This window comes from Tachysurus fulvidraco, chromosome 4 (genome assembly GCF_022655615.1).
Source record: "Tachysurus fulvidraco isolate hzauxx_2018 chromosome 4, HZAU_PFXX_2.0, whole genome shotgun sequence".
Taxonomy (NCBI): domain Eukaryota; kingdom Metazoa; phylum Chordata; class Actinopteri; order Siluriformes; family Bagridae; genus Tachysurus; species Tachysurus fulvidraco.
In genome coordinates, this window is record NC_062521.1 from 1,151,578 (window position 1) to 1,161,577 (window position 10,000).

The window sequence follows — 10,000 nt, forward strand, 5'->3', positions numbered from 1 at the left end:
GTCGTTTCCCTGCTCCGCCGAGGTGACGTGGTGTTTGATGTCTTTGCCGGAGTCGGGCCGTTTTCCGTGTTAGCGGCGCGACGTGGCTGCTCCGTCTTTGCCAACGACCTCAACCCTGAGTCCTACAAATGGCTTCAGCACAATGCCAAGCTCAACAAGGTCGAGACCAAGATCACCACCTTCAACTTCGATGGCCGGGAGTTCATCCGAGGCCCGCTCCGAGAGCGTCTTCTCGATCTGCTCAAGAGCTCAGGCTCTTCATCTGCTATCCATGTGATCATGAACTTGCCGGCGTTAGCACTCGACTTCCTGGACGCGTTCAGAGGCTTGCTGAGAGGAGAGACAGACCGGGGTCATGACGAGGCCGTCCTGCCCCGGGTCCACGTCTACGGCTTTTCAAAAGAGGACGAGCCAGAGAGGGACGTTCTGAAGCGAGCTGAGCTCAGCTTAGGGACTTCGCTGAAGACACGCTGTGAAGTGCACATGGTGAGAAACGTGGCACCCAACAAGGAGATGATGTGTGTAAGCTTCAGCCTGCCCAGAGACGTGCTGTACGGAGAAGACGTGGTGGAGGAGGGTGGGTCGGTCTCTCTCTCACACTCACACACAGTTTCTCACACACAGTTTCTCACACACAGTTTCTCACACACACTCTCTCACACACTTTCTCACACACACTCACTCTCACACACACTCACTCTCACACACACACACACGCACTCTCTCACACACACACACACATTCTCACACACACTCTCACACACACACACACACACACACAGAGTCTCTCACACAGTCTCTCACACACATACACTCACACACACACTCACACTCTCACACACACACTCACACACTCACACACACACACACACACACACTATAACCCTTTCCTCTCTCTTGTTGCTCCAGGTTGCTTAGAAGAACCATCACCAAAGAGGCAGAAACACGAGGAGACACAATAACGAACTCGTCTGTCTGACGCTCAGAATGTTTCTGTTTTGCTTTGGATTTTGTTTTATATAAAAAACGATGGTCTCACAGACTGAACTGTTATGTTTGACCTTTCTGTTTGTGTGTAAATAAAGAATTTAACACGTTTTTTTATTATTCAGTGTGTAAGCAGTAGGACTGAATTATTACATCTCTAATACATCTCTACAAATAAATCTCATCACATGCAGGAAAATAACATTTAGTTTTAAAGTAGAAACGTTAAAACACCGGTGGGCGGAACCACTGGACGTCATTCGCTTGATTGACAGTTCAGCCAGATGCAAGCCCCGCCCACAACCGTCTCAGCTGCACAGCGGTAGGAAACAATGGATGCTTCAGAAAAGGTAACTGACGAAAAAAAAACTTACAGTAACTTATGTTTTGATTTTATATGATTATGCGAGCCGTGTGTGTTAATAATAAAACCACCAAATCAGCACATTTACCGTCAAATAGCAAGTAATCTAATCAGCTAGGTTTGTTTTGTAGTCACCGTTCAGCAGGCGAGTCTTTGATCCTACCTGTTTTCGGGCAAACCGTCCTTCAGGCACCAGGATTGGCTGTCGCAAGGTAGCCACGCGTAAACGTTACATTTTATCCAATCGATGACAGGAGGCGGAACGGCACTAACCAATCCTAGCGCAGGAGGCGGGGTCTTTGGAATACGTGTGGGGAAAAAAACTAACCGTTTGCATTGTACCGCCACTGGTTAGCATCACTGATTTAAGGTTAAATATATACTTTTAATCATGTAGAAGTGTCCTTAACATTCTATATAATGGTTAATGTGCCGTTATTAATATGTTATACCAAATAATTGTACTTTCTGTGCACCCGTTCAGACGGTGGTAAACGAACCGTTTTGTTGCCATAGATACCGTGTGCACGTTAGCGTTAGATTAGCATCTGCTAATGAACCGGTTTGTGTTTACGTTTTATTTATCTGGCGTGTTCAAAAAACATCAACATACGAATCTTTAGACCCCTTCTGTTGAGGGTCGTGTGATTCTTTCAGTCTGTGCGTGTTTTATGTCTTTAAACGTGTTTCAGGCCTTAATTAAGTTTCTCTAAAGGTTTCAGTGATCAGCTCATAAGATCTGTGATCAGCTCAGGAGATCTGCGATCAGCTCAGGAGACTCATTGATCAGCTCAGGAGTCTCAGTGATCAGCTCAGGAGTCTCAGTGATCAGCTCAGGAGATCTGTGTACCGTTGTGATCAGCTCAGGAGTCTCAGTGATCAGCTCAGGAGATCTGTGATCAGCTCAGGAGTCTCAGTGATCAGCTCAGGAGATCTGTGATCAGCTCAGGAGATCTGTGATCAGTTCAGGAGATCTGTGATCAGCTCAGGAGATCTGTGATTAGCTCAGGAGATCTGTGATCCTTGTGATCAGCTCAGGAGTCTCAGTGATCAGCTCAAGAGATCTGTGTACCTTTGTGATCAGCTCAGGAGATTCAGAAGATCTGTGTACCTTTCTGTTAGTGTTCTGTTACCTCTATGATGTACCAAACGTGGGCTGTGGCGGTTTTTTTGAGGAGGGTGGAGTTTAATATACGGAGAGTTCCGGACTTTTGGGGATGAACTTTTCTTCCAGGATCCTTTCACACTTGTGTTTTTGTGTCCCTCAGTGAGTGGCACAGCCAGCAGTGATCGTGGTTAAAGAAGATGCCGGTGGGAATCTCACCACTCTGGTGTTCATCATGGGCCCTGATGTGCCGCTGCTCAACGACTACAAGCAGGAGTTTTTCTGGAAGCGTTTTCCTCAGACGGTGCTGGGGGGCCCGAGACTCAAACTGGGCTACTGTGCGCCACCATATGTCTACATCCACCAGGTGGCGCTGTTCCTCATGCCGTGGCTCCTTGGGGGTGTGGGCACTCTGCTCTTCCAGCTCAGGGTGATAGATGACTCCAGTGCCGGGATCTTATCCGGGGCGCTCATGCTGGCGTTCGGGGCTGCACTGCAGACCCTGTCCCAGTGGGTGGCGCGGAGAACCGGCACTGTCCAAAGACTGGCGGTGGGACACAATGTCATGGCGGATGAGGAGGAGGTGGAATTCACGCAGTGCGCAGGACCCGACACGGTGCGGTTTGTGGTCCCGGGTAAACGATTCATGGCCAACGTTGTTCTCCACACGGTGCTGGCCGGGGCGATGTGCGGACTCGGGACGTGGTACCTCCTACCCGATCGCCTGAGCAACATTTTCGGGAGCGTCGGCGCCGTGGTGCCGGTGTTCGCACTCAGCTGGTTCACGCTGTGCATCGGAGAATACTCGCTGATCGTCAACACGGCAGCCGAAACAGCCACTTTTCAGCCGCAGGACACGTACGAGATCACAGCACTCACCAGGCCGCTGTACATCTTCGGCATCATCGCTGTGGATTTGGCTCTCAGGTACGCAAACAAACACTCACATGCAAATCGGCTTATTTAAAACAAGCTCCAGGTTTACATAGCGCCGCTTTAATTTTTCAACAAGCATTAGGTAGAATGTGGGCTCTAAAATAACACACACTGTTTTCAGGGTGAATTACATAAATACCGACATGATTGGTAAGATTTGTGAAAACCTTGGGCCCGACTCCTTTCTATGCCCACATACACATACACAAAGCCCCACCTAGCCACACCCACCCACAACAGCTCCGCCTCCCACGATTCCCAGAGCTGCTGTAAAGTGTGTCATTCTGTCTGTAAAGCAGTCGTTAAGGACATAAAGCTCTGGATGAATCTGTTGATGTACCTGTGCTCAGGTGTGTAGGAGGGGGCGTGGCCGAGCTGCAGGTGGCCAGTCAGGTGATGCATGTGCTGTTTTTGGTGCTGCCTCTGCTTTGGGCACTGGGAATGCTGCCTCCTCTCGACGCTCTTGTCTTATGGATCATGGAGCAAAGCCTCATACACACGCTGGGAGGATCAGCTATGGCCACCAACCGCAGGTGCGCACACACACACACACACACACACACACACACACACACACACACACTCACCTGCAACTCATATTAATCACACACTGTATTGTAACACACCTTCACCTCGGAGTCTGTTGGTTCTCCACCAGGTTGGTGTTGATGTTCCTGTCCTCCCTCTGTATCTCCATCTCCACCTTCTTCCTCCCTTCATCGCTGGGCGTGGTCCTCTTCACCGTGGCGACGGGCTTCATCCTCAGTCTGGACCTGACGCAGATTGGTCTGCTGTTACGGTGCAGGACAGCTGACACACAGCCTCACACAGGCACACACACTCACTCACTCAGTCTAGGCTGGTGGAGTCTCCCGCTCTCTGCCCTCGTCCTCACCGCGGCTTTGACCGAAGCGGCTCTGCTGCAAAGTCTCTGCCCCCCCGGAGGGTGGAACTTGACAGAGGCGGGCATCCAGGGGTCAGGTGGTGCAGTGCCGGAGCCTCAGTCTCTGATCGGCTGGATCCTCATCACTCTGTGTGTCGTTACACGTGTGTTAAGGCAGATTCAGGGTGCGTGTGTGTTGGGCGGACTCGTCCTCAATCCCCTCTACCCCAAACGGCTCAGCAGCGTCCAGGCCTTCACAAGCAGCAGCAAAGGATTGTGGGTCGCCGCACTTGTCCGCAGAGCGCTCATTAACCTGGGTGAGAAAAAATCTTCAGCTCTTTATTGGGTCATTTATGGTGTTTCATCCGAATTTACCTGTTTTTAATATATTTAATAAATTCTTAGTAAATAACTTTTGGTGTAAAGGAATACTGTGTGTGTGTGTGTGTGTGTGTTCCTGTTTTACAGTCTGTCCCTTAGCCATGGTTGGGTTTCTGGCCACAGACGCTTCCCTGTACGAGCTCCACAGCGTGGCGTCGGCTGTCGGCTTCACGCGAGCCTTCAGAGCGGTGCGTCTGTGACACCGTAAACACACAACGACTAAACGTTTTTACTCCACATTCAGAGAGCCGTGTAGAGCTCACACACCACACACACACCACACACACACACACAGGAGAAAAGGTGTACAATAAGCTTTGTGTGTTAGTGTAGCGTTCAGGGAAGGAACAGTCAGAGTGTTCTCACAGCTACAGGAGTTTACACTGCTGCTTGAGTTTTGTCTTGTTGCCTCCATGAAAGAGATAAAGAGAGTCTGGTGAGAGACTTGTGCTGTAACACAAGTGAGGACAGGAACTATTTACTAGTGTAAATGTATAACTGTGACCTTTGTCCCCATGTTAGGTGTGGCAGAACAGTGAGGAGGCTCTCCTGCAGATGGTGGTGGTGGTGGTGGTGAGACTGGTGGACGGCGGACAAGTCGTGCACCACTGGCATGATCTGGGGACTGGAGTGCAGCTCATAGTGGTGTGTGTGTGTGTCTGTCTGTCTGTGTGTGTCTGTCTGTGTCTGTGTGTCTGTGTGTCTGTCTGTCTGTGTGTGTCTGTCTGTGTGTGTGTGTCTGTCTGTCTGTGTGTGTCTGTGTCTGTGTGTGTGTGTCTGTCGGTGTGTGTGTGTCTGTCTGTGTGTGTGTCTGTGCATGCGTGTGTCTGTGTGACAGGTGTGTGTGACAGGTGTGGGTGACCCCCTCTCTCTCTCTCTCTCTCTCTCTCTCTCTCTCTCTCTCAGGTGTCCCTGGTCTCTGATCGTCTCTCTCAGTTCCTGTTAAAGCTCAAGTTTGCCCTCACCGTGTTAATCACGTCGTGGACGGAGGCGAAACAACGTCGTCAGTCGGCCGGAGCTCTGTTGGCGTTGGACGTGGCGTTGTGCCCGTTGTTGGTTGCCGTGGTGATGCTGTCAGCGCTGCTCTCCGCTCCTCTCCTGCCGCTCTTCACACTGCCCGTGTTCCTGGTCGGCTTCCCCAGGCCTCTACGCTCGTGGCCAGGAACCCCGGGCACCGCTTGCCCCTGCCCCGACTCCATCTACTACCAGCAGCTCAGCCCCAGACTAGCTTCAGCGCTAACACACGCGTTCTCTAACGGAGCGCTGGGTGAGAAACGCGGCGTTTTTCCTGTTGTGCTCATTGTTCATGAACTTTCCTTATGTGAACTTTTAAGCTGCTACACAACAAATGTAAAGCAAAAAATCATACTAAGGTTAACGTATGTGTGCGTGTGTGTGTGTGTGTGTGCGTGTGTGTGTGTGTGTGTGTGTGCGCGCGTCTGTCCGCAGGGGCTTATTCTCCCGGTTCTCATTTCCTGGGCCGGTTCCAGGACCGAGTGGTTTGGATCAGTGTTCTGGAGAAAGGCTTCGGTTACTGTACAGTCAACATCAAGGTAAAAGCGTTGCATTTGGTTGCGTATTAAAGTCACATTTATCTGTTTATAATAAATGTTGGAGTTCATTGTTGCACTTTATTGCAGTTGTTATTAAAACAGTCTCACGAGTGGTGATGTAATAAGCCACGCCCATGTTTCCTCCCTGTGCTCAGGGTTTGGAGCTGCAGGAAACATCGTGCCACACGGTCGAAGCGCGGCGAGTCGACGAGGTGTTTGAGGCGGCGTTCGATCGTCTGGAGCGTCCCGCCCGTTTCCTGCACTTCCTGAACCCTCACTGGGGAAACGCGCTCACGCCCTGCGCACTCTTGCCCGTCACCGTCTACTCCGACGCCCGCAACGTCCTGACCGGCATCATCGACTCGCCCGACTGCCTGCGCCAGCTCCACTCCGACTTCCTGAAGACGCTGCTGTGGATCCTGCTGCATCACAGCACCCAGAACAGGACCTACAGAGTCAAATCACATTCGCTGCGGAGCTCCCAGCATGCCGTGCAGCCCGAGCCCACCTCACACGACGCCAAACTGGGCGTGGTCTCTCAGAGCCACTTCGACTGCTCCTCTTCTCCTCAGCTGAGGGGGCGGAGCAGCTTGTCCTCCTTGTCGGATTGGTCGGACGAGGACGATCTGTTCGGGCCGGTCCCGGTACGGAAGCCGGTGAGGAGGATGATGATGCGGGCGGAGGAAGAACACACGTCTCTTCCGGGTTCCGTAGAAATTCACAGCCTGTATGAAAACCTGGCACTCGCATCCTTACCGACTCTGCGGCCTCTCGGTCTCGGAGTCAGCCTCGAAAAAGACGACGTCTTGCCAATCAGCTCCGCCCCCTCTGCAATCTTCGACCATGCGAACCCGCCAAACTTTTCCTCGCAACATTCTGAAACACTCTCACTTCCTACATCCTGGTTCTCCGCCCCTTTTACCAGCGCCAAGCTCCGCACGCTCAGGCCGTCCTTCCCAGAGGAATGGTTTCGTTTTTGTCTGGCACAGCTGGTGATGGAGGGTTTGTGTGAAGACGAGGATGAGCAGAACGTGTGTCGGGGGTTACAGGAGGACCGTGCACTGATGGAGACGTACAGCCAGGTGGTGCTGTCCTGCGCACTGGCATTAGGCATGGACCTTTCTGTGCCAAGCGCCAGTTTCGTGTTTAGAGTTTACTGTGGAGACGCAGCGTGGCACGAAGGACTGGACTGGCTCCGAGAAAATACCGAGCTGCATCAGCTTACTCTCAGGGCTTTTAGGTAACACCATCTCTCTGATCACCTCCACCCGTGTGTGTGTGTGCGTGTGTGTGTGTGGAGCTCGATCAGCTTACAGCACATACAAAATAAGTCGTGTAGTTATGATCAGATCTGACTGTAAAGTGTGTGTGTGTGTGTGTGTGTGTGTGTGTGTGTAGGTACAGTGTAAAGCTGCTGATAGACCAGGCGTCTCTGGGGCCGGTGGAGAGCGAGGAGGAGTTTTACTCCACACTGCACCATTATGAACAACACTGGTTCATCGGCATGGCGACAGAGCGTGGCTGGCACGATGGAGTTCTACAGGAGAAACCATTTCTGTTCTCACTTGGCCATGATATCACCATGGTGATCTCTCACACACTCACACACACACTTCTCTCTGACACTTTTTCTCTTCTCTCACCGTGTCTCTGATGTTCCCCTGTTCAGGGTTCATATACGGGCCGTGTGCTGTCACTGCAGGAGTGCGTGTTCCAGCTGGGGGCGCTGTGTGAGGAGTGTGTGCGCGGTCAGTGGGCCAACCTCTCCTGGGAGCTGCTCTACGCCACCAACGATGACGAGGAGCGCTACAGTATTCAGGCTCACACACTCCTTCTGAGGAACCTGACTGTGCAGGCTGCAGAGCCACCGCTGGGTTACCCCATCTACTCCTGCAGCCCCACACACCTCACCTGCTTCTGACACACACGCACACACTACACTACACACACTACACTACACACACATGGATGTAGAGCATTCATGATGTGATGTACAAGGACAAACGTGGCAGATTGCATGTGACACACACACACACACACAGGAGTATAAGCTAATGGACAGCTGAGATTTGTGTGTGTGTGTGTGTGTGTTTATGAAGGCAGGATACTAAAACAAACACTAACTAATGCACGTCTCAACACACACACACTTTGTTAACGTACCCATGACACGACGACAGAGTGTTCGAGCTGTTTTCACGTGGACTCGGATGCTTTGGACTTTTCTACTGACGCTACAGAATAAAGTAAACTCTTCTCTGAAGTCCCCTTGAAATAAAACGCTAAGCATAAGACGTAAGCAGAACTTACACACACAGCAGCATGGATACTTTTTACATCTTGAAATAATATAAACTACAAAGCAAGTGATTATCCAATAAAGTTTAAAAAGAAATGAATGAGACAAACCCTTAAAGAACGAGCGTTTGGCGCCCTCTAGTGGCCCAGGGCGCATTTATTTATTTATTTAAGTCTCTGTTCAATACAGAATCAAATCCATGAGACTTGATAGATCAACATGTATAAAACATTCCTTTGAATTTAACCCAGTGTCGTGCAGAGACGATTAAAATGTGAAGATTAAACATCAGGTTCTACATTTTACCGCAGGACCGTAAAGAGTACTGCAGAAACAAAGAGAATGAATTCTTCACGCTGCAGCAGGACCGGAGCTCAGGACGAGCAACAAGCCGGTTAGATATCTGCGATCTAACAGTCAGCGGTGTTCAGGGGTGTATCCTGAGTTTCCGAGGTGTGAAGCGTACAGATTCGAGTGTGTGTGTGTGTGTAGATCTACGGTGCTATACGTTATATTCTATACACAGTACCGTATTTATTACTCTAATGCAGTTAATCAGTGCCGGGTTTCAGCTGGTCTTGGCCTTTGTCTTGGTAAAATACGCCGTGTCTGCGTCCTACAAAATAAATAAATAAAGAAACATTTACACGTCTCATATGAACAGGACAGGAACATCACATGTTTCTCAGAGCATGTGGTCTGATCCAGCAAGGTGTGGAAATGCATGCACACAGAGAGAGAGAGAGAGAGAGTGTGTGTGTGTGTGTGTGTGTGTGTGTGTGTGTGTGTGTGTGTTCGTGTGTTCTCACCAGTCCGGCTTGGAAGTTCTGCACGCGTTTCCTGCCGAGCAGGTTGGTGATGTACCAGGCGAGAGTGGGCGTGTACTGCCACAAGTAGAAAAAGAGAAGAAACGGCTGCTGAGCGATCCACATCTCCTTCACACGGTTAGACAGACCGACCACGATCAGACGCACGCAGCGCTCGGTCGACATCTTATGGGACTGATCTCCTACGTTAGAGAGCGGCTTCACCGCGGGGAGGGAGACGGGGCGAGTGAGACTAGAGCAGAGCAGGCTGACATCCCAAACGCATGAATAAATCAGGGCGTGGCGTATGTAAATGAGGTGAAACAGGGGTAGCTGTATGTGCTTCCATCATGTCCCATTAGTTTACACTGTGTGTGTGTGTGTGCGTGTGCGTGTGTGTTTGTGTGTGTGTGTGCACTACCTTGTTTACTTGCTCAGCGAAGGCGTTGTGGACGATTTGGGACACGACCGGTCCGGGGCAGATGGTACTGATGGTAATGTTTGGATAATCGGTCAGCTCTGTCCTTAAGGAATTGAAGAAACCCTTCACAAAAAATCAGAAAAAATTCTTCTGGTTATTTTTCTGCATGTGTGCATCTCTCTCTTTCTCTCTCTCTCTGTCGTTCTCTCTCTCTCTCCCTGTCTCCCTCCCCCCCTCTCTCTCTCCCTGTCTCCCTCCCCCTGCC

At 50.8% G+C, this 10,000-nt stretch overlaps 3 protein-coding genes across 6 annotated transcripts in view; 2 read left to right on the top strand and 1 right to left on the bottom strand.

Moving 5' to 3' along the window:
- Positions 1-1,114, top strand: part of trmt5 (tRNA methyltransferase 5) — a 3,216-nt gene extending 2,102 nt beyond the window's left edge. Inside the window, exons 4-5 of the mRNA XM_027167500.2 lie at positions 1-577; positions 910-1,114. The exon at positions 1-577 is cut by the window's left edge and continues 81 nt beyond it. Coding sequence (XP_027023301.2) covers positions 1-577; positions 910-962 — 630 coding nt within the window. The 3' untranslated portion in view covers positions 963-1,114. The remainder of the gene's footprint in view (positions 578-909) is intronic.
- Positions 1,115-1,207: 93 nt separating this feature from the next.
- pcnx4 (pecanex 4) lies at positions 1,208-8,518 on the top strand. Of its 4 annotated transcripts, XM_027167464.2 has the most exons (12): positions 1,222-1,337; positions 2,067-2,468; positions 2,620-3,383; positions 3,743-3,925; positions 4,051-4,592; positions 4,744-4,844; positions 5,179-5,301; positions 5,563-5,923; positions 6,106-6,209; positions 6,365-7,449; positions 7,608-7,794; positions 7,879-8,518. In XM_027167464.2, the coding sequence occupies exons 3-12, from the start codon at positions 2,692-2,694 to the stop codon at positions 8,128-8,130; spliced, it is 3,630 nt and encodes a 1,209-aa protein (XP_027023265.2). In that variant the 5' UTR covers positions 1,222-1,337; positions 2,067-2,468; positions 2,620-2,691; the 3' UTR covers positions 8,131-8,518. The 4 variants fall into 4 exon arrangements, with proteins under 4 accessions (XP_027023280.2, XP_027023265.2, XP_027023290.2 ...); XM_027167479.2 differs by lacking the exon at positions 2,067-2,468 and having other exon boundaries at positions 1,208-1,337; XM_027167489.2 differs by lacking the exons at positions 1,222-1,337; positions 2,067-2,468 and adding an exon at positions 1,574-1,721.
- A 102-nt stretch (positions 8,519-8,620) lies between these two features.
- Positions 8,621-10,000, bottom strand: part of dhrs7 (dehydrogenase/reductase (SDR family) member 7) — a 3,525-nt gene continuing 2,145 nt past the window's right edge. Inside the window, exons 5-7 of the mRNA XM_027167561.2 lie at positions 9,736-9,858; positions 9,318-9,533; positions 8,621-9,124 (exon numbers count right to left, since the gene is read on the bottom strand). Coding sequence (XP_027023362.1) covers positions 9,077-9,124; positions 9,318-9,533; positions 9,736-9,858 — 387 coding nt within the window. The 3' untranslated portion in view covers positions 8,621-9,076. The remainder of the gene's footprint in view (positions 9,125-9,317; positions 9,534-9,735; positions 9,859-10,000) is intronic.